Source organism: Enhydra lutris, unplaced genomic scaffold (genome assembly GCF_002288905.1).
Source record: "Enhydra lutris kenyoni isolate GAN:26980312 unplaced genomic scaffold, ASM228890v2 scaffoldscaffold4, whole genome shotgun sequence".
NCBI lineage: Eukaryota > Metazoa > Chordata > Mammalia > Carnivora > Mustelidae > Enhydra > Enhydra lutris.
Genome location: NW_019154088.1, coordinates 59,723,251 through 59,749,393, shown reverse-complemented (window position 1 = coordinate 59,749,393; position 26,143 = coordinate 59,723,251). Strand labels below are relative to the sequence as shown.

Sequence of the window (26,143 nt, the reverse complement as noted above, 5' to 3'; positions counted from 1 at the left end):
GGGCCGCCAGTGCGGGGAGTCTGGTCTTCATCTACAGCCAAGCCTCCCTGGCTTCCCCTGAGTTTTGTGCTTGGCTGAGAAAGAGGGGGGCACTGACTGAGGTGGCGGTTAGGACAGTGGTATCTCCCAAGTGTCGAGATGCAGGTTAGGGGTGCCTGGGTGGCTCAGTGGGTTAAGCATCTGCCTTCAGCTCAGGTCCTGATCCCAGGGTCCTGGGATGGAATCCTGCATTGGGCTCCCTGCTCAGCAGGGAGCCTGCTTCTATCTGCCCCTCTGCCTGCTTGTGCTCTCTCAGTCAAATACGTAAAATCTTTAAAAAAAAAAAAAAAAAAAAAAAAAGATGCAGGTTAGGAGTAGTTAACCCAGGAACCTGTTCAGTGACTTCTTATCACTTTGTTTTGGTGAGAAATAATGGTACTGGAATCCTCTGGAAGGCAGGTGGTTCTGCCTGTAACATTTGTTAAAATCTGTTTGCTTTGGAGAGAGCTGGGAATAGAACAATCTGGGTGAAGTCCTCCTTTCCTTTGTACCCACCCTCCCTGCCATGCTGCCCTCGTCACTCCCTCCAGCACGGGAGGGTCACACACTGTAAAATTGCCATATCTACAAGTTGTGGGAATTTAGATCTCCTAAGTTATCTTGTAACAAGTTAAATAAGTAGAATATAAAGCCTAGCTTAGAATTAGAACCCATAAATCCTCCTAAATATTTTTAAAGTAACTTTTGTTCTGGGGTAGATTGCGTAGAACATCTAATTTGTAATAGGATCCAATACAACGAAAGTATGGGTATTTTTTTCTGTTTTAATGAGAAACATTTGAGTTGTACATACCACAAATAGCTTCAAGTTTCTGTAACAACCCCCCCATGGCCAAACAGCTACACAACACCTGAAGCATCACTTTAAAGGTGAAAAGTCTTATAAAATTAACTTAGAAAAACATCCCTATCAAGTAGTTTGGCATTTACTGTACATTAGTCAAAAGCTCAAGCTAAAATCTGATTTCTTAAAAATCGAAGTTTACATTATTCATACAGATTGGGCATCATTTAAAAATATGCACAAATAACCACATCCATGCAATATAATTTCTTTAAAAATTTAAAGCAATATAAAAGAGCAGACCCAAGTACAGAACAGAACATTTTGGTTTATAACCTGCAGCTCCGGATTGCTAGCCGATTGCAGTGAAATTAATTCTAAACATTTCAGATGTGATTGTTTCAGTCAGCTGAGCGTGCACGTGATTTCCGAACCGTTTCTAAGATGGAAGCGGCTTGTTTCTGTAATAGGTGATGAACGCTGCTGTTCACTGAGCGTATTAGCTACATTTGAATAGTGTTTCACAAATAAATCAGAAGTCACAAAGTGCTTGGCTCTTCAGGAAGCTGAAGACCCCGAGACCAATCAACTAGCTTTGCCAAACCATATGGGGCAACTGTTGCCCGGGCTCCCTGCCCACCAGGGACCAACATCCTTGGAAAGCCGCCCTGGGTCCTGAGAGCACGCGATGCGCTCTCTGGCTGAGCCTGACATCTGCAGCAGGTCCCTGGGTCAGGCCAACGCTGAGGGTCACTCACTGGCTGGCCTGGGGCCACGAGTCAGGCACCCGCAGGAACGGGTGGTGTGGTGGAGAGGTGCTGCGGGCCAGGCGGGGCCTCTAGGTCGGCGGGGGCCCGTTGGTGTACCTCAGCATGGGGTAGAAGGACCTGGCAAAGTTGTTGGCCTGAGTGCAGCTGTAGTCCTCTTCGGAGGAGGGCAGCAGGCAGGCCAGGAGCAGCAGCAGGAGCAGCAGCAGCTGTAGGGGCAGCGCGGCCCTGATCACCCGCGACACGAAGGAGCGTTGCGGCCGGGAGCTGCCGGGGCCCGCGGGACCGGGCACCCTGCCAACAGACGGCATGGAAAGCTGAGCGCACACTGCCGGGGGCAACCCCTCCGCCTGTTACCTGGCCCCCTTGCATCAAGACAGACCGCCAGGACTCGAAATTAAAGTGGGGCCCAGGATGGCAGTTTGGTCCCAGAAAGGCAGCCCAGCCCTTTCCAGACCAAAGAAAACAAAGTGGGTTTTGTCCAAAGACCTGGAACACGGGACAGGCAAGACTGGTGAGGGATGTGTGTGCGCGACAAGGGCCTTGCTGTGGTGACTACAGGGCCCCCTTACCTGCTGTCCGTCTTGCTCTTGTCTGTTGTCATCCTCTCTGCTCCAAACTGCTGGATAAAAAAGAATCCGGTTAGTAACGGAAGACCTCGAGTCCCGGCCAGGATAAAACCTCTTCCTTCTTAAATTATACCCCTTCCTTAGGTCCTCTCCCTGCCGAGCTTTTGAGACCAGAGTGATCTCACGCGTGTGAGATTATACTCCACGAGGTAAGAAACACTGGGAGTTTCACGTTCCCATCTGTGGGTGGGTTGTTAATGGGGAAATCGGGGAGCGCGTTCAACGACAGTCAGGGCTCCCCTCTTTCACAACCTGCTCCCGTTCCAGTGAAGAGCAGCAGATAAGCCAGCCTTCCTGTTGGGGCAATGTTTTTCCTCTGTAGAGTCAGCCTCTCCGCTGCCCAGCAGGTTGGGGCAATCTGTGCTGTTGTGAAATGGGGGCTGGGGCCTTGGTGGGGGGGGCTCCTGTTCCTGTCACCGAGAAATCGCCAGCACCGTGCTCAGGGCCGAGAGGGGCTCTCACCTTGGCTGGAGGAGCTGGCGTGGAGGCTGCTGGCGGCTGGTCTCCGTCTACCTCGTCCAAGCTGGGCAGGGATGGGTCTGGGTTCTGAAATGCACACCCCGAGGGCTCAGTTCAGGGAAACAGGAGGTTCTGAAGAGTCTCAAGAGCACAAAAACGTGCTTCGTGCAGACTCGACACTGCTCCACTCACCCCTCCCCCCAGCTCACATCCTTCTGGAAGAGGCAGCTCCTCTATACCTCACCCCGCTTTAATAGGGACTTTTGCAGACAAAAAGGAGCACAGTAAGCATGGCAAGGCCAACCACTGGCACTCAACCCCCACAGCACACACTGGGGGACACGGAGTTTAGCTGCAGTGGGACGGACAGGAGCAGCGGACCGTGAGCTTCAGCCGTGCGGATGTAGTCACGTGGCCCTCAACAGGCCAGAGCCGGAAGGGAACTCCAGCACGGAGGGGGCGGGCCTGCCCTCAGTCGGCCGGCGGGGGGAAGGTTTGGGTTGGTTTGGAGTCCGATCATGTTTTAAAGGAAGAACGCAGAAAAATGAGTGGTCAGAAGACAGGGAGCAGGACAGTGAAGAGGACTCCCACAACTGTTCGGCATGAAGGCAAGTCAGAAAGGACAGAGGGATTAGGCGGCTTTTTCCTTCATATGCCAGCCACATGGACATGTAGGCACTAAGGTGTCGTCCTCCCCTTGCAAATGCCAGAACAGCGCCAGAGAGCCCGTGTAACTTTTTAGGGCCGCACAGCTAGGAAGGGGCAGGACTGAGACTCGGCTCCATGACGTGCTCACACCCCACCCCCCAGCAAGGCTGCCGCTCCGTTCATCTCTCATCAAAGACATCTTTCCATTTAGAAGCCACGAGCGGACTCACCTGGCGTCCCTGCAGGGACATCAAGTCTTGGGACACTTGCTCAAGCAACTGTTTGAGCTTCTTCTCGATAACATGTACCTTCTCCTCAGCCTCGATATAGTCCTCTCCACACCCCTTAACAAGAAGGCTGTCTGAAATCTCCCGTAAGGTATTTACTTGAGGTTGCCGTTCCCCGAGCTCCTTCTCCAGTCGCTAAAAACACAAAAAGGGTGTGAAATGGCTGCTTCGCGGGGCCAGAGGAGGCTATCTTAGTGCCAGGAAAGCTCAGGGATGAATGACGGGTGAGGGCTGACTCCGGAACCTTCTACGGCTTCTGCGTGTGCCTGTTCAAGCCCAGCAGCCTTGAGGCAGCAGGTGGGTTACACCCTGCCTGTTTTCCATTCCTTCTCAGTCTGTAGACAACCGGATGGAGGAGTCAGAGGAAAGAAGTGAGAGTCACAACCGCTCAAGTCACCTGGGGGCCGCGGCTGCCGTCCTGGGCAGCAGAGACAGACACTTCCCTCACTGCACCTTGTCTGTTGGGGAGCGCTGCTCTGGAGAGCGGGGCTTTGCCAAGATTTTAGTAGGAGAATGTTTTTAAAATAAGGACCAGTACTTTACATTTATTTATAATTGAACCACGTACCAATTTATGAGTAAGAATGTCACCCGGTTAGTAAATAAAATAAATATCAGAAAACACAACTACCCTCCAAGAAGTAAGACTTTTCTATAGTGGATTTAGAAAACCCCTACAGCTCATTGTGTCTGTGGAGTCACTGAGCATAGTCTCCCCCCACGAGTCCCATTCCCAAAGGAGAAAATAAAGCGGCTTTAAGTATCTCAGGATATTGCTAAACACCTAGACCCCCAATTCCCAAGATCTCAAAGACTTCCTGCTTTTGGCCATGGCTCTCCCTCCCTGCAAGTCATCCTGTTTCCTCACTATAAGGTGGTGCTCAGTAGATAGAACCTGAACGTGAGAATGCAACGCCACACTGGCATCGTTCCCAGAACACTAGGTGAGGCTCCCTGAGTATGCACCTGACAGAGGCCAGGGCAGTGCAGAACCCCTTAGGAAGAAACTCACCATCAGCTCTTCCTGACATTCCAGGAGAACCTGGGGGTCTGCCTCTGGGTCTGTGACCTGAGCCTTCTGCCTCCGGCTCTCAGCACTCGCCAACCACAGTAACAGATCTTGACTCAACTGGTGGAAGTCCTTAAACACACACACACACACACACACATACATCATAGTGTTGCCTTTTCTGTAAAGGAAGGGGTACGGAGAAGCAGCTTGCTAGCTTGGGCCTTCATAGTATTTGCTCTTCTTGTCACTGTCCAGTGAATAAAAGGGCCAGATTTAAATGAAATGCCAGGGCCCCAAAACCGGGAAAAGGGAAAAGAGGAAAGAGGATACAGGTGGGACAGTCTTGGGAGGCACGATGAATTCTGTCAAGTAGAAAAGTCCTAGCAGAAAGATAGGGCTCCAGCAGTGCCGCCCCCCGACCCCCACCGCCGCCATCACACAGAAAAGACCACAAATTACTCAACAAATGTGCTGGATTCAGTGGCAGAGGGAGACACCCCTAGAGGCAGGCTGGGACCCAGGGACAGGGCCGCATGGGGGCTCGCTGGTGGGCTCAGAGCTAACACATTAACCATGTGTCAAGTGCCGGGCTAAGATTATATGAATTTAGTCCTAAAAAGCAGCTCACAAAGTAAAGACTAGAATTATTCCCATTTTTCAGATGAGGACACAGAAGTCTACCAGGCACAGTGATTTGCCCAAAGTCACACAGCTACAGGAAGTCTGGAGTTGTGTTAAACCACTCCTTACTCTGGGCCAGGTCTCTCAATCACTCTGCTGTAAGGTCCTCTTGGCGAGAGGACAGAGATGGGGCAATGCAGGGTGGCATTCCCGACCTACTGGAATGCTCGCTGGAACCTTATGCTAGGAGTGGGCCAGGGCGACAGGAGACCTAGGGCAAGCAGCAGGTCTCTGGACAGCAGCTGAGCCTCTTGGAAGCAAATGGTAAAGCCCATTTCCCTCATACAAGCCATATCTGTGCCAAAGCAGCCCGAGCATAAAAATACCAGCTTCTCCCACACACGTAGGCCCCTGGGCCCACATACCTGGCACTGTAGGAGGGACTGCCGTAAGCCTGCTCTCCAGCTCTCCACTGCGCCCCGGACCACGTCCCAGCGCCGCCCCAACTGCCCGACTCTAGCCTGGAGCTCGCCGGACTCTGCGCTCTCCGTCTGCAGAAATTCCTTGCTGCTCATGTTGACAGAGACCACTAAAGCCTTGTAGGTGTCAAAGGCTTTCAAGATCTCCTACCGCAGAGGAAAAAGACTGGGTTAGGCATTCTGAAAATAGGGATGCGGGGTTCATCCAAACCTCAGTGGGGAACGTGTCTGCCAAGCACGTCTCTTAGCTGTGGCCACAGACACAAGTACGACCTTGCTTGTGACTGGCTGGGCAGCATCAGGTGAGGAGCTGTCTTACGAGGTCGGTGACCTTGGCTGGCCAAGCTGGGAGCAGAGGCCTGGCTCCTGGCTGGCCGACTCAACCACAGCCAGGAATAGACCCCCCTGAGCCCTGGTTGGCTTACTTCTGGACCAGACTGAAAGTCTTCCAGATGAAGTACGCAGAGTTATCCCGCACGGGCCTCTAGACATCACAGAAGTGGTATTCCTTGGGATGAACAGTAATCCCAGATATAGTGATGCACAAAGCAAAATAAGAGTACCACTGTGAAGTTGCCTCGATACTGCCCTGGGGCATCTTAGGAGCTTAGACCCAGGCTCAGGGCACCCCCAGGTACAGGACTCCACCAGCCCCTCTCCCTGCTCACTGGCTAGTTCTGGTGGGGTGACGCCTGACCAGGTGGGTGACAAGTTCCGTGTAACAGAATAACCACATTAGGCCACAGAATTCATCAGCAGGTGAGCTGGTCCTCCTCCCCATCCTCGACGCTCTATCCCCGCCTGGACAGCACAGCGTGGAAGGGTGTTTTTAAGCCGCCCGGCAGTGGCCGCTAATGTCTCCCTAAGAGTCTAGCGGTGTCTCTGCAGTCAGATCTTTTTAGCACAGGGGATCTGAGCTTTGGGATCATGTGCAGATGCTCTTCCGGAAACAGAAATCTACCTTGGTGTCCTTACCAGTGACAGAAGTGGAATGGGACAGACTGAACTCTACCATAGTTGTCCGCAGCTCGCCACCCATGCCACTGCCAGACGGGACCTGCCGGTGCTGCGGGGCACGAGTCCGCACGCACATTCTAATCCCTCTTCCCTCCGCACCCCCCCTCACCTTAAGCCGCTTCACTCGGAGCTCCATTTCCTGGATATCCGAGGGCGGCTCTGCCCTCTTTAACGTTTCTAGCTCTGCCTCAGTTTCTTTCAGCCAAGTGGTGACGTCTCGGATCTCAGAGTTCACCTGTTGCAAGTTTTGTTTTATTCTGAGTTGATTGCGAAGTTCTTGGGCTTGAATCAGCTCCCACCTGTCAAAGGTACCTGGAATAGAAAGTCACCCCTGAAAAGAAGCAGTAGCACCTACAGATTTCTCTGCCCCCAACGAGTCCAGCGTCAGAGTGAGAAAACCCGTAGGGGATTCAATTCACCTTGCTGGAGGCTCGGGTTCGTGAGCGCAAAGAACCCACTTCCCTCACTCTGGTTCAAGGCCTGTGGCACAACCCACCCACAAAGGCCAGAATGGGGTGGAAAGTAGGGTAGGGGACTCAAAAGTGTTGCCAACGTGCACTGCAGGCCCAAGTCCAGCATTTTAGTTTATGCTGTTTTTAGGGCACTTTCTTCTTTGGTCCATGAATGATCAAGTCAATGCTGCTGGTCTGACTTTTGGTTTAGTTGAGTAATTACTTTTCTAATCACCAAGGCTGTCTCACAAGGAGATACCTGACAACTCTCTGGTTGTCATCTTCATGTCTGATCTTTACATACGAGTGATGTCATTAAAACCCGTACTTCATCCTACCAGGCTCCTTCTGTCAATATTAAAGAATAATTTTGCAAGTAAACAGCTTAGGAATTTGTTCATAAATACAAGTCAGCTGATTCTGTTCTTGCTTTAAAAAAAATTAAAAAAAAAATTTTTTTTAAAGATTTTATTTATTTATTTGACAGAGATCACAGTAGGCAGAGAGGCAGGCTCCCTCCGGAGCAGAGAGCCTGATGTGGGGCTCGATCCCAGGGCCCCGGGGCCATGACCTGAGCCGAAGGCAGAGGCTTTAACCCACTGAGCCACCCAGGCGCTCCCCCAAATTCTTTTTTTTGTTGTTTTGAAGTAATCTCTACACCAAACAAAGGGGCTCAAACTTACAATCCCAAGATCTTAAGAAGTTGCATGCTTTACCAACTGAACCAGCCAGATGCCCCACAAGTCAGCTAGTTCTCAGATAACACTGGCTGGCATAGGCTAAGTTCAGCTGTTTTGGGCAGATTATGGGGGGGAGGGGCAGAGGGAGAGAGAGACTCTGAATCAGGCTCCACACTCAATACAGAGCCCACCCACGGCTCCATTTCACGACCCTGAGCTCAATGAAACCAAGAGTCTGATGCTTACCTGACTGAGCCACCCAGGTGCACCTAACTGTTCAATTCCTAATTAACGTTCTGTTGAGCAGTGACTTAAAGTAAATGCTCAGATAACCCAAAATACAGACTTCACCTGTCCTGACAACTGTCTAACTTAAGTGTACCTGACTGCTGTACGCCAAGAGCGGCCAGGCCTTCGTCTTCCTGCCGTGAGCTGCCATTCAAGACTCTGGAGCCTTCTTTGCCACCATCAGTGCCCGGGGATAACAGCAGCTTTACCTGGAATGAGGCAATTTCCATGTTACCATCTGTAACATTTCAGAGGCTGTGTGAAGATTATCTCAGTTCACAGCAACAGGAAGGAAATGAAGATACAGGACCTCTTTCCTTCGAAGGGTAATTTGCTTCAAATATTTGCTCCAAATCAAATAGGGGCTTCTGTAGCATATTGGGGGCATTTATAAGCAAGCAGGACTAATGACAGAAATAAAGGCCTGGTAAAGGCTGAGATGGTGGGGAAGCAGATGAGATGTCAGGGACGGAAAATAAAATGGCCTAATGTGGGGTTTCCTAGCACTCCTCAAATGAATCGTGCAAAAAAGAGGTTAGAAACCACTGTTGATCTGCTGGGCTGTTACTGTGTGCTTCCTTGCACATCTGCACAGTGTTTTGCAAAATTCAGTCCTCCCTCCCAGTCACTCTGTAGAGCCGGCTGGCAGGTTATCACCTGGAATTGTAGACACACAGAGGACAGATCTGCCTCTGGGGGCCATTCATTACCAAGCATTTATCTTTCACTGAACATACTGACTCTTCTGTTAGTGCAGTGTTCATTGGGCTATTTTTATCACATGCCTTTCCAAAAATAAACGTATCCTTTTTGGAAAAGCCACGCTTTCTTTGGTTTGTGTCCATTCAGCCTACTTGTGTGGAATGCGGGGCGGGGGGGACCCCTGCAGATTACTGGTGACATGCCTGGTTCCAGACACAAAGGAAAGGGTGGAACTTTTGCAACTGGCAGGCGAGGAACACAAGCTTAATCACTGGGAGAGGCCCAACCTGGTGGCCCTACATATGAAGCCAAGGTGAGGTGCTTGGGTCCCTCTGCCCCAGGCTGTCTGGTCTTATTCCGCACCCCAAAGACACAGATTAGAACTGACAACTGCTTGCTAAACATGAGGAGGAATGGCTGAACTGGGCATGAAAGCCCGCTATCCAGTGACTTGAGTCTGACTGTACACAGGCAGAATCTTCTCCAATATTCACTCTTAGACTCAGAGGGTACTTTGAGGACCAACCCAGAGATTCTCACACGGCTCTGGTTTGTCTACGAGGTGATTATTAAAAGCGCACACAGGCACTTTAATTTCAACTCGCCTGTCACTAATTCTCGGTAATGGGGATGATCTGGAGCCAACACTAAATCCGAGGCTGGCTGCCCCCGACAGCTGCGTCGCCAGAGCACGCCAAGGACTCATGTTGCCCGAGGAAAACACAGTGAGGAAGAGCAGTCACTGGTATAAACAACAACAACAAACCATGTGTGGTAGCAGTGGGAGTTGTTTTGTAACAGAGACCACCTGTCAAGGCCTTCTTTCTATCTTCGTACACATCAATCCTAACAACAATTACGTAAAATAGGTTTGTCCTCAGGTGAGGAAGGCTTACAGAGGCACGGCAAAGGGCTACGGCCGCAGGGTAGTCTATTGGTAGCGTTAGGATTCAAACTTCATGTCTACCATGGCACATGGTCAAATCTTCCTGATTATGACGTCACAATGTTTTGAATGGGTTGTGCAGCTGAAAGGTAACTAAAACATGGTCTGGGAGCTCAGGGGCAACTCAGGAAAGCCAGCGCTTTGCTTCCCCACTGCTCACACGGATGACTGGCTCAACAGTAATAACCACCGCCCCATCATGTCAATGTACACAACAATGGTTCTTGGCCAGAAGCCACTCTGGAACTCCAGTCTGTCTTGCCAGGTTCTCATGATGTACAGACAGCCCAGCAGAGATACTGTCACCATGGGAAAACCAGCTGGAAAGCGAGCACGTGCAGCACACACCAATATCCCACTCTCTCTTAAAATCTCAATTATTACTTGTGCGCTTGGGTTACAGTCTCAGTGGAGCGAACACTTACATAGGCTGGCTTGTAAGGAGTGCTGGAATCTGAGGGGATGGTCTGAACATTCCTATCACCTCCCATCTGTTTGTAGCGAAGCTTAGGGCAGGAAGGGCTGTCAGGAACGTGCCATGAGTGGTCCTCAGGAATGGATTTACCTGAAACAAAACAGAGCAAGTGACAGGCGGTTCTCTCCAACCAAAGGATTCATATTTAGTTACACAAAAAAGGTCATGGGTAACATGGCATCAGGTTATAGTATAATATGAGTTCTGCAGCTTTCCTTGCAAAGCATGCATGTTTGCAAAATGTCAGTATGTCCCAGAAGGGAATGAAATGAGAGTCATGCAACTGAACAGCAATGCGCCTTCACTAGATGGGTTCACAATGGAGCACAACAAATGTATGATTTTTTTTTTTTGCAGGATGAGTGGTGTTTTGGAGCTGGGGCATGTAGTGATGAGGGCACTGGCAGCAAGGCTGGGGCTGGGGGCCAGGAGGACTGAAGGCCTCTCAGACGTGGTGGGGGGAGTGAATATTGGGATGGACTTGGGGACCAAGAGGGTGTTTGCGGCTCTACCCTACCGCTGCACGGGGGGATGGGGCAGGTAGAGCTGCAAATCAAGGAAAGGAAGGTTTCTTCTCCTGCGGCAAATGCAATAGTACCTTTAACCCTACCCACCCATCCTCTTCCCAGGAAACACCATAAGCAAGGAAGAAAGTAGTTTCAAACCAAGCCACCATGAAGAAAGCTTGGGCTGTGCCAAAGAACTTCAGTTAGATTTCGGGGGGTGGGGTGGGGATAAAAACTCTAAAAGGCACCGTGAAAAATTCCCTTCTGCACAGGCCTGAGGGGGAGGAGAAGGATGGCGTGGAAACTGCTCGAGTGGGCGGGGTTTCGTAAGGAGCACGCAGGCATGTGTGAGTACGGCAGTGCAAATACACCATGACACAAGGACCAGGTGCATGGTGTCCACAGAAGGCAGAGGTCAGACATGACATGGGAGCGAGGCTTAGGATGCAGTGTGCGCCACAGGACGCTGCCATGTTGAGACACATGCACGGGAAGGGGCCTACCAGAAGACGCTTTCAAAGTTTTTGTGGTCATTTTAAGATATGCCTCAGGATTTTCAGGGATTTCTACATCTGAAAAAGAATAATGTCATTTTCCTCACTGCAGGCGTCTGGAGATGAATGCCCAAGTATTAAAACAGTAGACACATTGTCAGCTGGGAAAAGAAAAGTAACTGCCCTTTATCTATTTTATTAAAAAGGTTTAAAAAGCCAAAGGGTTTTGTTTTTTCCAGCCAACTCCTGACTGTCTGAAGCAGCAGTGGGAGTGGTGAAGTCCACAGAGACGATGCAGACGGTCTATTGATCACTCAACTGCAAAGTTCACTGACGAGAGCCATTAGGCAACAGCCTTCACGTCCCAAGGTGAATTTCATTTCTTTTTGCCTTTCATTCCATCTGTGATAAGACTGAGTGACTCTCTCGTAAGTTAAAGGGGGCAGGACACAACACAAGAAGCCAAAGAGGTCTGGGTCAGCCACAAGCTGAACTCAGGGCCACCCAGAGCTGGCCATGTTGCTAAGGTGCTAAGAACATAACCGAGCGGGCCAATGTCAAGGGCTCTGCAGATGTGGGCCGTTACCTGACAGTGCGCTGTAGTACGGGCCTTCCTCGTCATCTTCATGAGAGGAGGAGCCCCCAACGTCCCCCGTGTGATCCCACTCCAGAGGGATGGAGTCCACGCTGACAGGGGTCTCGCAGCCAGACCGCTCGGGCCCCGGCGCCGGGGGCACCAGATGACAAAGGGACTGAGGAGAGGAGGGCTCCTCGCTCTCTCTCCTTTTACGCCAGGTGTCGGCCTGGATCTCTCTGGGGTCCTCCATGTCTGTTTCATTCTCTGAGGCCTCTTTTTCTTCTTCCAAGCCCTGAAGCAGGGATGTCCCATTTTCAGAATGAACCAGATTACAAACTGCTGTGGGGGTGAGGAGTGCCGGGGGCCTGTCTGGCAGTGCCTGAGAATGGCCACCATCAGCATTTCTGCGGCAGCTTTCAAAGAGAACTGCGTTCCCAGGGCCTGTCTGTGGTTATTCTAAGTTAGACTCTCCAGTGTGGGGCCTAGAATCTGTATCTTTCCTAGGAAAAATCTGAAATTTGGTGATCTACGTCAAATGACTTTAGCTAGAATGTAAGAAATGGCGGCCAAAGTTTCATTGGTGGCTAATGGCAGGTTTACTCCAACAATCAGAAAGTTTAAATTAAAAAAAAAAAAAAAATATAAAGGCCATTCCTATCTTCAATCTTATTGTTCAGGATATAGAATCTATTCTCCCTATGTTGTAATGCTTCAGTCTAAGAAAAAGGACTATAAACTGCTATGTTAAGAAATGAGGGGATTCAGGGCTCCTGGGTGGCTCAGTTGGTTAAGCATCTGCCTTCGGCTCAGGTCATGATCTCTGGTCCTGGGATCGAGCCCCACACAGGAAGTTTGCTTCTCCCTCTGCCCCTCACCCCATTCATGTTCTCGTGCACTCTCTCTCTCAAGTAAATAAATAAAATCTTAAAAAAAAAAAAAAAAGACATGAGGGAATTATACTGTGATTTTTAAGGCTAGGTCTGATGAAGTTCATCAAGTTAGCCAGTTGGGGACACAAAGAAGGAAAAAGAGGCCAGTCGTGTTGGTCAATAATGGTCACCATGAAAGCCTCTGGCGCCCAAGGGCAATGAACACTGAATGACGGCCGGAAGTCTACCTGAACTTCCCAAAAGGCCCTTCTGTCAAGGGAAACTTCGCAGCTGCTTTGGAAACTGGGTGCTTTTGTCATTTCAAAGGTGAGAACAAAGCACCAGAAAGGCACAAATATTAGAAGTTCCCAGACACTAAGAGGAACAGGCAACACATTCCCAAGTTACTACTGTAAGCAAAACCAGAACAAGTATTACCGCACCTCTGGATACAGACACGTCAGGCAAGCCCTGCACTGAGGAACAGGTGGAAAGGGTCAGAGGAACACGAACTCTCGAGGTGCTGCCCCCTCCACGGGGTAATGGGAGCTGCTGCCCCCTCCACGGGGTAATGGGAGCCTCCAAGTAAGCGTGACTCCACAGGACTAACAGCTGAATAAAATTAATAGGTGCCCTCCCCCCACCCCCGACCTTTTACCATAAGATACATCATAGTTGACCATTCCACAGATTTCCCAGTTCCTTAAACATTCGGTCAGGGGTCAAGTGTGAAGTGCTGGGAGGCCGGGCGGGCGAGGGTGGCGCTCCCCTTACCGGGGCGTGCGAGGTGAGTCTGCGGTGGAAGCGGGAGACGCGGCCGAAGACTTCTTGGCAGTAGCGGTGCAGCTCCTCCAGCTCGTCCTCGATCAGCACGGCGTCCAGCGGCTCGCTCTTCTGAATCAGCTGCTCCCCGAACACAATGAGCTGGTCGATCTTGTTAGTGTTCAACGTAATCTCCTGCTGGAAACCCTATTCGGAAGAGGAGAAAGAAAGGATTTCAAAGAAGATAAGCTGCCCTGAGGATCCAGGGTCTGCTTTTTCTAACCGGGACGCAGAAGCAGCATCGCCACGTCCCCACTGCCTTGTCCCTGCACTCAGGACTTTAGCTTGGTTGATTTTTAACAAGGAGACAATAAAGGTTGAATAATTTAGAACAACAGTATGTGATTCCCCACCCCTCCCTCCTGGGAACTGACTTTCCTAATTAAAATAATTCTAGGGATGCTTGGGTGGCCCTCGGTTAAGCCACTGCCTTTGGCTCAGGCCATGATCCCAGGATCCTGGGATCAAGGCCTGCATCAGGCTCCTTGCTCAGCGGGGATCCTGCTTCTCTCTCTCTCTCTCTGCCTACTTGTGCGCGCGCGCTCTCTCTCTCTCTCTCTGACAAATAAATAAATAAAATCTTACAAAAATAAATAAATAAATAAATAAAAATAATTCTAAAAGTTGGGCAAGGATGCACATTGACTGCTACTGGGTGTGAGGGAGAAAACCGGGTCTTGCTGATGCTTGGTGGAAACAGAAAATTTCTGACATAATCATCATCTCATTGGTGCCATTGTATTAGGGAAGGCACATTTCTATTTTGCAATTGCTTTTAAAAGCCAAGGAGGGAATCACAGTGAAATGAAAGTGAAATGCAGATATCTGGGAGAGCGGATGAGATCTGCTCTTGGCCTCACTCTTGATACGGATCCCCCTCCTGCCGCCATCCCCTGCCCCCAACATGCTGCACTCAGACTCAAGACAGCTGGGGAAAGAGCATCCTATGCAGTTCTGTTTGAAACCTGAAGAGCGTTCTCCCCATGAATGATTATAAACTACAAAGAATGAGGAGCCTTGTTCCAATGACCCCCTGGCTGTAAGGAATTGCATCTTCGCTCACGATGACCCTGCAGGACACTGGTACTTGCAGCCTGGAGGCTCTCTCAGTGCTGGAATCTGCTCTCAGGGTATCAGGTGACACTTGTCCTTAGCCAGCTCTCCCCTGCGAAGGTGCACTCTTCCGCAAGGGGCTGACGAAGCAGGCCTTACATTCAGTTGGCGCATCTTGTCGTCGGCATCGCTCTCTGAGAAGTGCTCCACATTGGTCAGCTGCAGGTCCATCTCTGTGAGCCACACCAGAATGCTCTCCCTGGTCCCCTCGAATTCCTCCCTTTGGTTGGTGAAATGCTATGAAAGGGGAGGGAAATAACATGTTTGTTCTGAGGGCATGAGAGAGTTCAGGTAGACAGCAAGGTTGATTTTGGGCAAGAGGAAAGTGTAGCCCAGGGGGTCCATAGGGCATCAGGGGGCCAGTGTGGGGTCAGGAGCCTGGACTCTGGTCCTGGCTCTGTGATAATAAACAAACCTCCCAACTTCTCTGAGTCTTTGTGTCTTCACTGGCAAATCAGGGTACAGGAATGTTGACTATGATATCGAAGGTCCTTTTAGCATTTGAAATCCTGTAATTCTCTAAGTCAGTGATTTTCCCAACTTTCCCTTTGAGGAACCCCCTCAACATCCAGGCCAGACCCCTTGCCTTTACCTAATAAACCTTCTGTGGAAGCTATTGCTTGAAATAGTAGCTTCAAGATGGAAAAGTACTGATCTCAGGGATAAGCCTGGCCTAATGCTCCACATGTCTTCACTGAGGTAGTCCTGAACGTGTTCCCTCAGAGAAAGAAGACCCAGATTTATCGCCTTCAATTAGGGAATGCTCTTAGGTTACCACCTCATAGATGGGCAGAGGATTCTCAGATAAACGCAGCATTCAGTGCCAAATGAAGGTTTACACTGGTCACAGTCAAATCAGGAGATAAGGAAATTAATGCATGGGAACTGTCTGAAAAGCTAGCCCATTTCTTCCTGATGGGCTTAAAAAAAAAAAAAAAAAAAAAAAAAAAAAAGCCCAGATTCTCCTCATCTGAGAATGATTTCAAGAGTGTTCTGCCCTGAGAACAGAAGTGGGGATTAAAGTGACTTCCTGCTTTAAAAAAAAAAAAAAAAAAAAAGACTTCCTGCTGCCAAAACCACACGGATTTGCCAGTTTACACCTAGACTCATGAAGGCTGAAGTACCATGTCTCCCAAAGTACACAAATCTTTGATGAATGTCTACATTCAAAAATCAACCCCAGGGGCACCTGGGTAGCTCAGTGGTTGAGCCTCTGCCTTCGGCTTGGGTCATGATCTCAGGGTTCTGGGATCGAGCCCCACATGGGCTCTCTGCCTGCCTCTCTGACTACTTGTGATCTCTGTAAAAAAAAAAAAATCAACCCCAGCCTTTGAGGTCAGGTCAATGTGCTCTGGAATTTGGGGGGTAATCGCTGTCCCCTAGCTCCACAATGCAGAGGGGGCTTTGGCTACATCTTTCATTGTGCAAGAACCAGCAGTACATACAAAAATGGGCAGATGGGCAAGGCGGGCCTCTTTCCAGGCTAAGACGGATCTGGGCTTGACGTGATGTCAGCAGCCGAGACCCTTCGGGTCATCTGTGAGCCAGCATGCAAACCTCTAGGGTTTATGGAAAAAGATGTGCTTGGTACTACAGATCAAATACACAGGCCCTGCCTCAGAAGCCTTGTCTTAGGCAAATAACCTCTTAAACAAACAAACAAACAAACAAAAATCCTAAAAAAACCCCACACATGAATGCTGGCAGCTTTGGCTTAAACCACGGAGAAAGCCGGTTTCAAGAATGACACCTCAGGCCTGAACTACAATCTACTCCCTGCTCTGCTACAAGCCCGATCGTGTCTGTCACTTCTCCCTGACAGCCTACAAACGAGGCGGGTGACGTAGGGAAGGTTACTCTGAGTCTCCGCAGGATGGCCGTGACCCGCTTCTGGAGGTTGTCCCAGCGCTGGTTGCCCTCGTGCACCATCTGCTTCAGCCTGCTGGCCGTGTCAGTGCGGTTCTCCCGGGCCAGCCGCCGGTACTGCTTGTTGATGAGCTCCAGCTGCGTGAGCCTCTCGTGGATCTGCCGCTGGAAGGCCTGTGCGCACAGACGGGGCGTCAGGGCCAAGGCCAGCACGCCCCCGCCCCAGCCCCAGATGGCCTACTCTAGAGGTTAATCCCCACGCTGAAACGGCCACAGAGAGCCCCTTTCCCCGGTGTGGGTGCTAAAGGACAGGCTCTCGAGGTCCCCGCATGCCACATGGCATGGATTGGCCTCGTGTGGCAAAGCCGTCTTGTCAGCTGCTGGTGGGATGGTGGTCTGGGCTGCCCAGGCCACAACAGGCTTGGTTATCAGGAGCATGGGCGGGAGGGGCTTGGGGCTTTACCTCAAACCTCTTCAGCTCTTCTTTAGCATTTGTGTACAACACCTCTGAGGAATTCGGGTAGGCTGCTGTCCTCTCAGCAGACTTGAGCCAGTCCTCAAAGCGGGAGTAATCATCTAGAAATTTCTGCCATAGTCGCCACGTCTCCTCGATTCTGACAGGAGGAAAGCATCTCAATAAAGCCATCCATTTCAACTGTGAGCTTTCCTCTTTTTTTCTTCCCATTACCGGTCCCATTCCCAATACTCCTTGCACTGGCACCGTTTAGGGGGAGAGACCCTGCTATCCCTCTTTTATGAGATAACTGGGAACATCCCCCTCTTGGTCAGGACACATTCCTCCTGGGACTGCCCCTCAAAGCTCCAGCCTCACAGAGGTTCAACAGCAGGAGACAGGGCTTCCCTCCACTGCTTCCTAGCTGGGGACACAGATGCACAGGGGCCAGCCATGGTTACACCTTAAGACACAGGAATGCTGGGGAAAGCCATCACCCTGATTCTATTTTTCCTGAATAATTCACTGCATCAGCATGGTCACATCTACTGAGCCTTCTCTTCACGTTGGACGTGAAGCCAAAGAACACTGCTATTGAGATGAGAGGGGGGCGCTGGGTTCGGCTGACCGTGTTTCATACGTCAGGGCCAGCTCAGTTCTTACTTCATTCGCCGTTCCATTGACATGGCGCAGATGTTCCTCCAGCGTCTGTCCAAGCTTCTGGTGGTCTGCTGGATGGAGTCACACTCGGTCTCGTTGGCACAGGCATCGGAGTCATGCAGTAGGACATCACAGATGTTAAAGACGGATTCTACGCCTGCACTGTGCTGTTCGATGTCTCGCTGCAGGTCCTATGGGACAGAGTAAGGAGCACCTTGAGGCAGGGGTGGGGGTGATGATGGTGGGACGACTGGCATGGGAAGATCTCTACTCCTCCCACCCTAGCTCCAGCCCAGGTGTATGTCCACCTTGGGATCAGCAACAAGGACTGTGTCTTTCTCATCTCTGTGCAACCCTTGTCCTGTAGCACCTGATACAAAGCCTACACACTGGCAACAACTGGGATTTATTTGCTGAACTGACTAGAGGGGGTGGGAAAGCAGGAATACCCTCTCCTGAGAGCCTACTTCCCCCACTGACTCAAGTAGGCATGGGATCCACCCCATGCCACCTGAACGCAAGGGCCCCCTCACTGAGACATGGTTCTGGGGAGGTCTTCCTTGGGAGTCTCTTTAGTAGAACCTAGAACTTCAGCAGAACTCTTAACCTTTTATGGGTCCCTGAACTCCCCTTTGTGCCATCCTCACACACACCCCAAATCATGCCCATCCTAGGGTTCCACAGGCCCAAGGGAAGAGTAGAAACCCTATTACCCCAACGGATGGGGTCCAAGTCCCTCTGGAGTCTTATCCTGTGAAGGTGACAGTGCTGCTCCCGGATTCAGGAAAAAGAGCATTCGTGAGGAGGCAATGCACAGTTATGGGGAAAAATGAAAAACTTGTTTAACAATAAACACAGCATTTTCAGGCATTGCCCAGAGACTGTATCTTCTGCACATCATGGGAGGGCTGGAGGAGGGAGAGACAAGGAGCCTCTTTGTTTTGGATTCTGGCATTAGACTTCTCCAGATATCTAAATTCTGTGATAAGTGACAACAGAGCACACCACTAATCTTAGTCTCCTTCCAAATTACATTATGAAGAAATAACAAAGACAAAGCGAAATAAGCCACTGTTAACCTACTGTCTACAGAAAGGCAACATAAAGTTCATGCCAGGTCACCTCAATATCTAATAATTCTGGAAATTACTGTTATTAGATAAGGCTAATATTTTCTTACTTTTCTTCTGATAAATGTACAATTTGATCATTCTCTGTCCAGGTGGATATGAAAGAAGGAAATGTTAACACTCAAACCACATTTTCAGGATCCTAACTGATTAAAAACAAGCAGCACAAAGTTATGGTAAGAAAATGTGTTTTCTAGGGGGGCCTGGCTGGCTGGGTTGGAGGAGAATAGGACTTTTGGTCTCTGGGCCATGAGTTCAAGTCCTGTGTTGGGTGTAGAGGTTATTAAAAAATAAACAAACTTTAAAAAATGTGTTTTTTTTTCTGCTTCCCGCTCTCTTGCTGCCTGCCTCTCTGCCTACTTGTGACTTTTCTGTCAAATAAATAAATAAAATCTTTTAAAAAAAATGTATTTTTTGTTTGTCACCCTATGTGTCCTGTGGTGACACATGAATAGGGTGATTTTGTTCAAAGCTCTGCAGCCCAGGACCAATGGCAGAAGTCTTCCTCGGGTCCATGCAAGCACCAGCTTTGTAATTACTAGGTTTGTTTTTTATTTTATTTTATTCTATTTTTTTGATTTTTTGACAGAAAGATCATAAGAAGGCAGAGAGGCAGGCAGAGAGAGGGGGGGAAGCAAGCTCCTTGCTGAGCAGAGAGCCTGATGCAGGGCTTGATCCCAGGACACTGAGATCATGACCTGAGCTGAAGGCAGAGGCTTAACCCACTGAGCCCCCTAGGCACCCCTTTAATTACTGGGTTTAAACAGAACTCAAGCTCATGGAACTGTCATGAGCCATCCTAAATTTACTGGCACTGATAAATGTCTCTTGACTTCATTAAAATAATAAATAAGGAATCCTAACATGGGTGTGAAATGAATAATAGTGACAATTTTTATTAAAAAATGGTACCACCCTTGACCTCACCTGGTAGGGCTGGATAGGATCTGACTGAAAAGTACTGAAAAAGGCTAGTCTATGGAAAAACGTGAGTGCTCCATATTTTAGCAGACTCATTGCAGTTTCTCTACTTTATTTGTTCAGCTTATATTGAACAAAATGGCTATTGAGAACTGATTAATACACAGGGTAAATGAGAGCAAGAAATGAGCTCTACGATAAGTTTATAAAAGACCATTAACATCTTGGTTAAAAAAATTCAGTAATTTTCAAAATTTCCAAAACAAACTTTTCAAACCACTGCAGAATGACCCACTGATTTTATAGTATGTACTGGTTACTTTGTAAAATATAAAGCAGTGAACCACATTCAATGCAAACCATTTAAGGGCTAAATGAGTGACATTTTACAAACTGAAACCATCTCACCACTAGTTCCCACTGAGGCAGGTATGCATAATAATTGGAGTTCAAGAACAGTTTAAGTGCAATCTGAAGAATGAGACTTCAGAAACAACATAAAAAAATGTTAAAGACTTTTGCCAGTGGTTCTGGAAACCCGCTCCTGTTTGCGTTTCTGTTCCTGAGCAGGTAACAAAAACTCTGGAGCTGGGAAAGAGTAGGTGTTGAGGGTGGGGTGGAGGGAATGACCAGGAGGAGGATCCACAGCGAGAGGGAGAGGTGGAGAATACAGCCAGGAAAGAGGAGAATACAGCCAGGAAAGAGGAGAATACAAAACTAGAAGAACAAGATAAAGGGGCAAAAGAAAGCCAAGCCGGCTGACGGGGGTGTGTGGCTCCAGACGGACTCTGGGGGAGGGGCTGGGGCTGGCAAGCCAGTGGAGCTGAGTGGTTTAGGAGGAGGTTGGCATGAAGTTGACCGCACCTGCTGGGAAGGGGGTTACTGGTAATTACAGAATGGGGGCTAACTAACAGCACTCTCCCTCAACGTCACCATATGGCACCCACAGGGAACCAGGAAACCAAAGAAAATGGGAGAGAAATGCCGAAGGCTTAATGCAAGTGGCTCATGGTTTAAAAGATTACAAAGGTTGAGGTGCCTGGGTGGCTCAGTGGGTTAAAGCCTCTGCCTTCAACTCAGGTCATGATCCCAGGGTCCTGGGATCAAGCCCTGCATGGGGGCTCTCTGCTTGGCAGGGAGCCTGCTTCTCTCTTTCTCTCTCTCTCTCTCTGCCTGCCTCTTTGCTTACTTGTGATCTCTGTCAAATAAATAAATAAAATCTTAAAAAAAGAAAAAGAGTTACAAAGGTTGCTACCACTTCCTTTGCATTTTAAAAAGGATATATGCCCCCCCCCCCCAGTTATACTGTCCTTATTACCCAAGGAGTTCCACGTAAGAGAAAGAAAAAAAGACTCTGGTAAGATCTGACTTCTTCCTTAGGGTGCTCCCAAGAACATTACAATGAGGATCTGGGAAGCATGGCTCCTAATCACTTTTGGGGCCTGAGGAATTTTGCAGAAGGCACTACCAGGTGACCCCAACCTTATAGGTCTTATTTCTGGAAATAACCATGCGACTTACTATATTTAGCCACAGAAACACAAGTAAGGTTTTGTTTTTGTTTTTTTTTTAATGGCCCATGCATAATTTTTTTGGTGACACATTTCTGTTTCCTTGTGGTTTTGACGGAGGCCTTAAGATCTGGTTTGGGTATTAAAAAAAAATTTTTTTTTTTAAACAAAAATACTGAAACTTTCCTCAGGTTGTCTGTGATAAGCACAATACTGGCCACCCAAAGATGTCCATGTCCTTGTCCCCAGAACCTGTGAATATGTTTGGCAACCTTAATTCTGTGATGGCAGAACAGCCTATCAGCTGTTCTTAACATCCTGGATTATCCAGGTGGGCCCAGTGTGATTCCAGGGGTCCTTAAAAGTGGCAGAGGGAGGCAGATGAGTCAGCCCGAGGGAGAAGGGACCGTGACGGAACAGCACAGACAGATGCAGTGTTGCCGGCTCTACAGATGGAGGAAGGGGCCATGAGCCAAGCCACGTGGGCAGCCTCCAAACGCCAGAAAGGGGGAAGAGACAGACTCTCCAACAGGGCTGCCAGAAAGAAACTCAGCCCTCCTGACACCTTCTTAGTCTGGGATCAGATTTCTAACCTCTAGAACTCCTGTAAGAGAATAAATTTGGGTAAAGTTGCTAAATTTGCAGTAATTTGTTAAAGCAATCACAGAAAATTCATTCATCTAACTTCTTTACGGTAATGGTAATCCTGAACGCCAACTCCTTAATTTGCTTTGGATCACTATGAGATACGAATCCCATGATAGTGATTATGCATTCAATAAAGAGGGAAGCTTCGGGCGCCTGGGGGGGCTCAATGGGTTGGGTCTCTGCCTTCAGCTCAGGTCATGATCTCAGTTCTGGGATCGAGTCCCGCATCGGACTCTCTGCTCGGCAGGGAGCCTGCTTCCTCCTCTCTCTCTCTCTGCTTGCCTCTCTGCCTACTTGTGACCTCTCTCTGTCAAACAAATAAATAAAATCTTAAAAAAAAAAAAAAAAAGAGGGAAGCTTCAAGTCAATCAGACTGAAATTATGGACCCTTTCAAAACAGGATCAAACAAGGCCAGAAGGTTGGCAGCTGCTTCAAATTGTACCCTCTGGGGAGTACACTCCCTGCAATTTAATGATTTAAAAATGTTAACACACATTACTGGCCCCTGACAAATTTAGCTAGGCATTCTTTAAGAGGAAAAATATACTCAGTTTCTATACTCTTTACCTGAAAAAAACTCATCACTCAGGGTAAATTGTTACTTGTAAGGCCTGTCTGTAAAGAGACTCTTCAAGAACTTCATCTTAGTGGATCAAACTTGCAAATAATGCTGATAATGTCCAGCACCTGGGACTCCACTGATAAGGGCATTAAAATCTGTGAAATGTCCATTAACATGGTACTTCTATCAGTATTCATTTCTCCACAAAGCAAAAACAGATTAGACAGGACCTCAACAGAAAGGATATACTTAAATTTTTGTGGCTAAGTGCCAAACCATATTTTTACTTCACTGCACTGCTAAATCATACTAATTTGAAAGTCAGAGAACAGGCATCGTTTACAAACAGTAATAGTAATAGACTGAATAAAGATCTAAGTCAAGAGGAATATCAAATACTTGGCTCTATTTTATGGTAGCAGGAGATGCCACTCATTACTGTTAAAAGGACTGATTTGAACTCAAGGGAATCTGTCATTAATTTATCATCACCTTTTGCCCTTGAATCTGTGCGAAAGGTTTAGCCCCCAAGTCTTTCTCTAAGAGCAGCTGTTACATGTGGGTGCCTCTTCCTGGGTGCTGACAGCAAGCACCAAGGCTTTGGTGGTAACGTGAAGAAACCAGATACACATCTGAGAACCCGAGACAACCATATTGCTTATATGGTCAAAACAGAATCTGCTCCTCGGGCTAAAAAAAAAAAAACCTGCGATGGTGAAAGCAAAGTACCGAAAGGCTACTATGAACTTAATTTTGAAAATAAAGACAAGCTCCAGGCACTGCCTATGAGAATGAACCTGGGAATGTGAGCTGATGAGAGGGCAGGAAGGGGGATTTGATTAAGTCTGTGATATCAATGAGCACCCACAAGATTAGTGTGATGATTAACACCGGCTGTGGAATTTCCAGGGTTGGCTCAGAGGGTGGGTAACTGATGAAAAGAAAGGCACAGAGGACTGGAAGAGGAGCTTCCTAAGCTATTGGCCTAAGCATCTTCTTTTTTATACTTTTTTTTTTTTGAAGCTCTTATCAAATGATCTGTTGTCCCATAAAAACTTTCCTTGGTTAGAAAATTTATTTTTCTTTCAATTCATTGCCTTCTAAAACTATATTCACAAATCACAACAGAGATCCAAGTCAAAAAGATACATACACAAAACACCTTATTCACCATGAAGACTAAGACCTATATCTCAAATAGGATTCAAAGCATTTCACAAACAGATGGATGCATGGGGCAGAAGATGGGCACACAACACATGGTCTCCCATGTATAAGAACATGGACAGGTGGTCAGTTTTCTCTGGAAAAAAATGAATCAATATTATGAAACGTGAACATGCTAAATGAAAGACACAGTCCATACGGGAAAGGTTTCAGTTAGCAGATATCACAGACACCTATACTCTTAAAAAAAGCTTTCTTTCCTCACCTGCTGCTCCGCGAGCCTCTTCTGGATCTCTTGATCGTCACAGACGTCATAGACAACGGGCTTAGAAAGCTCGGACTCGATTCGAGCCAACCAGGTACGAAGGTTGCTCATGTTTTTGTCTAACTGCTGTATAAAAGCAAAGGTCTCCTTCAGCTTCTTCACCCTAAATGTATTTGTAGGAAAAAAAAAAAAAGAGGTTAAAGAAAAAAAAAAAAAACCCACCACAAAGCCCAATGTTTAGCAGTGACAAGAAGGTGCTAACAAAAGTGTCACGGTGTAAAAAGCAATTTATCCTCAAGTCACAGGAGTTTTCACAGAATAGGTGACACATTACAAAACTGATGGTCTGGCTAATTTTCAAACGGGCTAAGGGTTCATCTACTCCTGCGAATACGAAGTCCTATCATTCCCAAAGTGGGATCCCCTGTGACCCAGTACATTTTTCTAGGGCTCCAGAGGAAAGAGGAGACGCTATCTCATTCTCTCAAGGTTAAAAGAACCCCATGTGGGGCACCTGGGTGGCTCAGTCGGTTGGGTGTCCAACTCTTGGTTTCAGCTCAGGTCAAGATCTTGGCTGTAGGACTGAGCCCCTTGTCAGGCTCCACACTCATTCTCTGCCTCTGCCCCTCCCCGCACATGCACACGGGCACTCTCTATAAATAAATAAAATCTTTAAAAATAATAATAAAAAAATAACCACACTTGATTTCTATCCACTTTCTTTCGTGGGTATACCCAAGTTTGCAGCAGCCGAGGATGTCCCCCAGTGGTTTAAAGATATTACATTCCTGGCTCATTTGGTGGCATCTGGCCCATGCTGCTTCTCGGGGGACTTTCTTCTCGAGCAGGCACAGAACATGACTGTGCCAAAGCCCACCACGTCTGATCTAAGGGTTGAGGGAGCTTTACGTATAAACCCAGCCCATTATGGGACAGCTGTATCAGCCAAAAGGGGAATGAGTGTGCTGGGGAAGAGGGCAAAGATGATGTGCAAATGTAGTCCTAAGCCATCTGCCTCCTACACAGTGTGGAGCGGATCTGAACACACACACACAGAGTTCATATGTGTGGTGAGCTCACTGGGACATTGGTGCACGGGCTGTCAAGGGGAAATGACGCAGTTGCTAGGAAAATAATCTTCATGTAGATCTTAGAAAAAAAAATTCTTCTATAAACTGCCCTCATGGAAATCCTAAAGTGAGTGAGGGCTTATTCTGGTGACTTGTGGCATTATTATTTTTTTTAAATTTATTTATTTATTTGAGGGAGAGAAAGCGAATGAGAACGCTAGTGGTGGGAGGGGCAGAGGGAGAGAATCTTCAAGCAGGCTCCCGGCTGAGCATGGAGCCCAACACAGGGCTTGATCTTACCACCCATGAGATCATGACCTGAGTGAAAACCAAGAGTTGGATGCTTAAACGACTGAGTCTTCCAGGCACCCTGATCTGTGGGATACTAAGTGAATCCCAGAGACTTGGAGTAACAGCTACAATGCAGAGTTCCCACCTATTAAGACTCATGTTATAAGTTGCTGTCAGAACTCCATCCTGTAGCACTAGAAAGAGAAGCAGAGGCACTGAAAGTTGCCAGAGTGCACTGTATTCCCTGTTACCATCATCTCCTCTTCCTGGACTGCCTGTGAACAGCTCCCAACCACCCTCTTTGTCCCACTCCCCTACCCAGCTGTGGTTCTGTGGCCAAAATGCACATTCCAGATGTTGAGTCTGATCCGTTCCCGCTCAAAGGCTTCCACAGTCCTCACCCTACCCCAATGTACCAGTTTAACACCCTGACCTTTGCAGGTCCTCAAGTGTTCAGTGGTTCCCCCCCTTCCCTTCTCCTGGAGCATCTACCACTGCTCACCAAAGACACTGGGGGCCCCTTGCCCAACTGCTCCCCAGGACCTCCTGCCCTGTGTTGCGTCTGCACCCCTCATGACAGCGGGCCAGGCTGCACGGGGCTTGTTGCCTCTGCGTGGACAGCACCCTCACTCCGCCTGGCAGGTAGGAGGTATTGACGAACATTCACTGCAGAATAAATGTGTCAGAGCACTTCCACGACATGCTATTATTTAAGTGGATCACGATACTGCGTGTGTTTGAATTTTTTATTTTTGCTTATTTTTTTTTTATTTCTTGCATCCTACCATCAATCAAATCAACCCTGGGGACTTTCAGCTCCAGCTCTATTAGCAGCTAGTTTTAGGATTTTAGAGAAAATCCCTTTACTTCGGCATCCTTATCTGTAGTACGCTTCTGAGGTCCCTCAAGCTTCAGGGAGGTGTTGATTATC

General features: G+C 48.4%; 1 protein-coding gene across 1 annotated transcript in view; it reads right to left on the bottom strand.

Moving 5' to 3' along the window:
- Positions 1-799: 799 nt before the first annotated feature.
- Positions 800-26,143, bottom strand: part of LOC111159679 (spectrin repeat containing nuclear envelope protein 2) — a 275,318-nt gene continuing 249,974 nt past the window's right edge. Inside the window, 19 exon segments of the mRNA XM_022522256.1 lie at positions 800-1,884; positions 2,163-2,212; positions 2,682-2,765; positions 3,557-3,748; positions 4,626-4,754; positions 5,672-5,872; positions 6,852-7,054; positions 8,257-8,371; positions 10,236-10,375; positions 11,295-11,363; positions 11,872-12,154; positions 13,506-13,700; positions 14,766-14,903; positions 15,445-15,474; positions 15,476-15,518; positions 16,525-16,706; positions 16,996-17,146; positions 17,650-17,837; positions 23,852-24,014. Coding sequence (XP_022377964.1) covers positions 1,662-1,884; positions 2,163-2,212; positions 2,682-2,765; positions 3,557-3,748; positions 4,626-4,754; positions 5,672-5,872; positions 6,852-7,054; positions 8,257-8,371; positions 10,236-10,375; positions 11,295-11,363; positions 11,872-12,154; positions 13,506-13,700; positions 14,766-14,903; positions 15,445-15,474; positions 15,476-15,518; positions 16,525-16,706; positions 16,996-17,146; positions 17,650-17,837; positions 23,852-24,014 — 2,779 coding nt within the window. The 3' untranslated portion in view covers positions 800-1,661.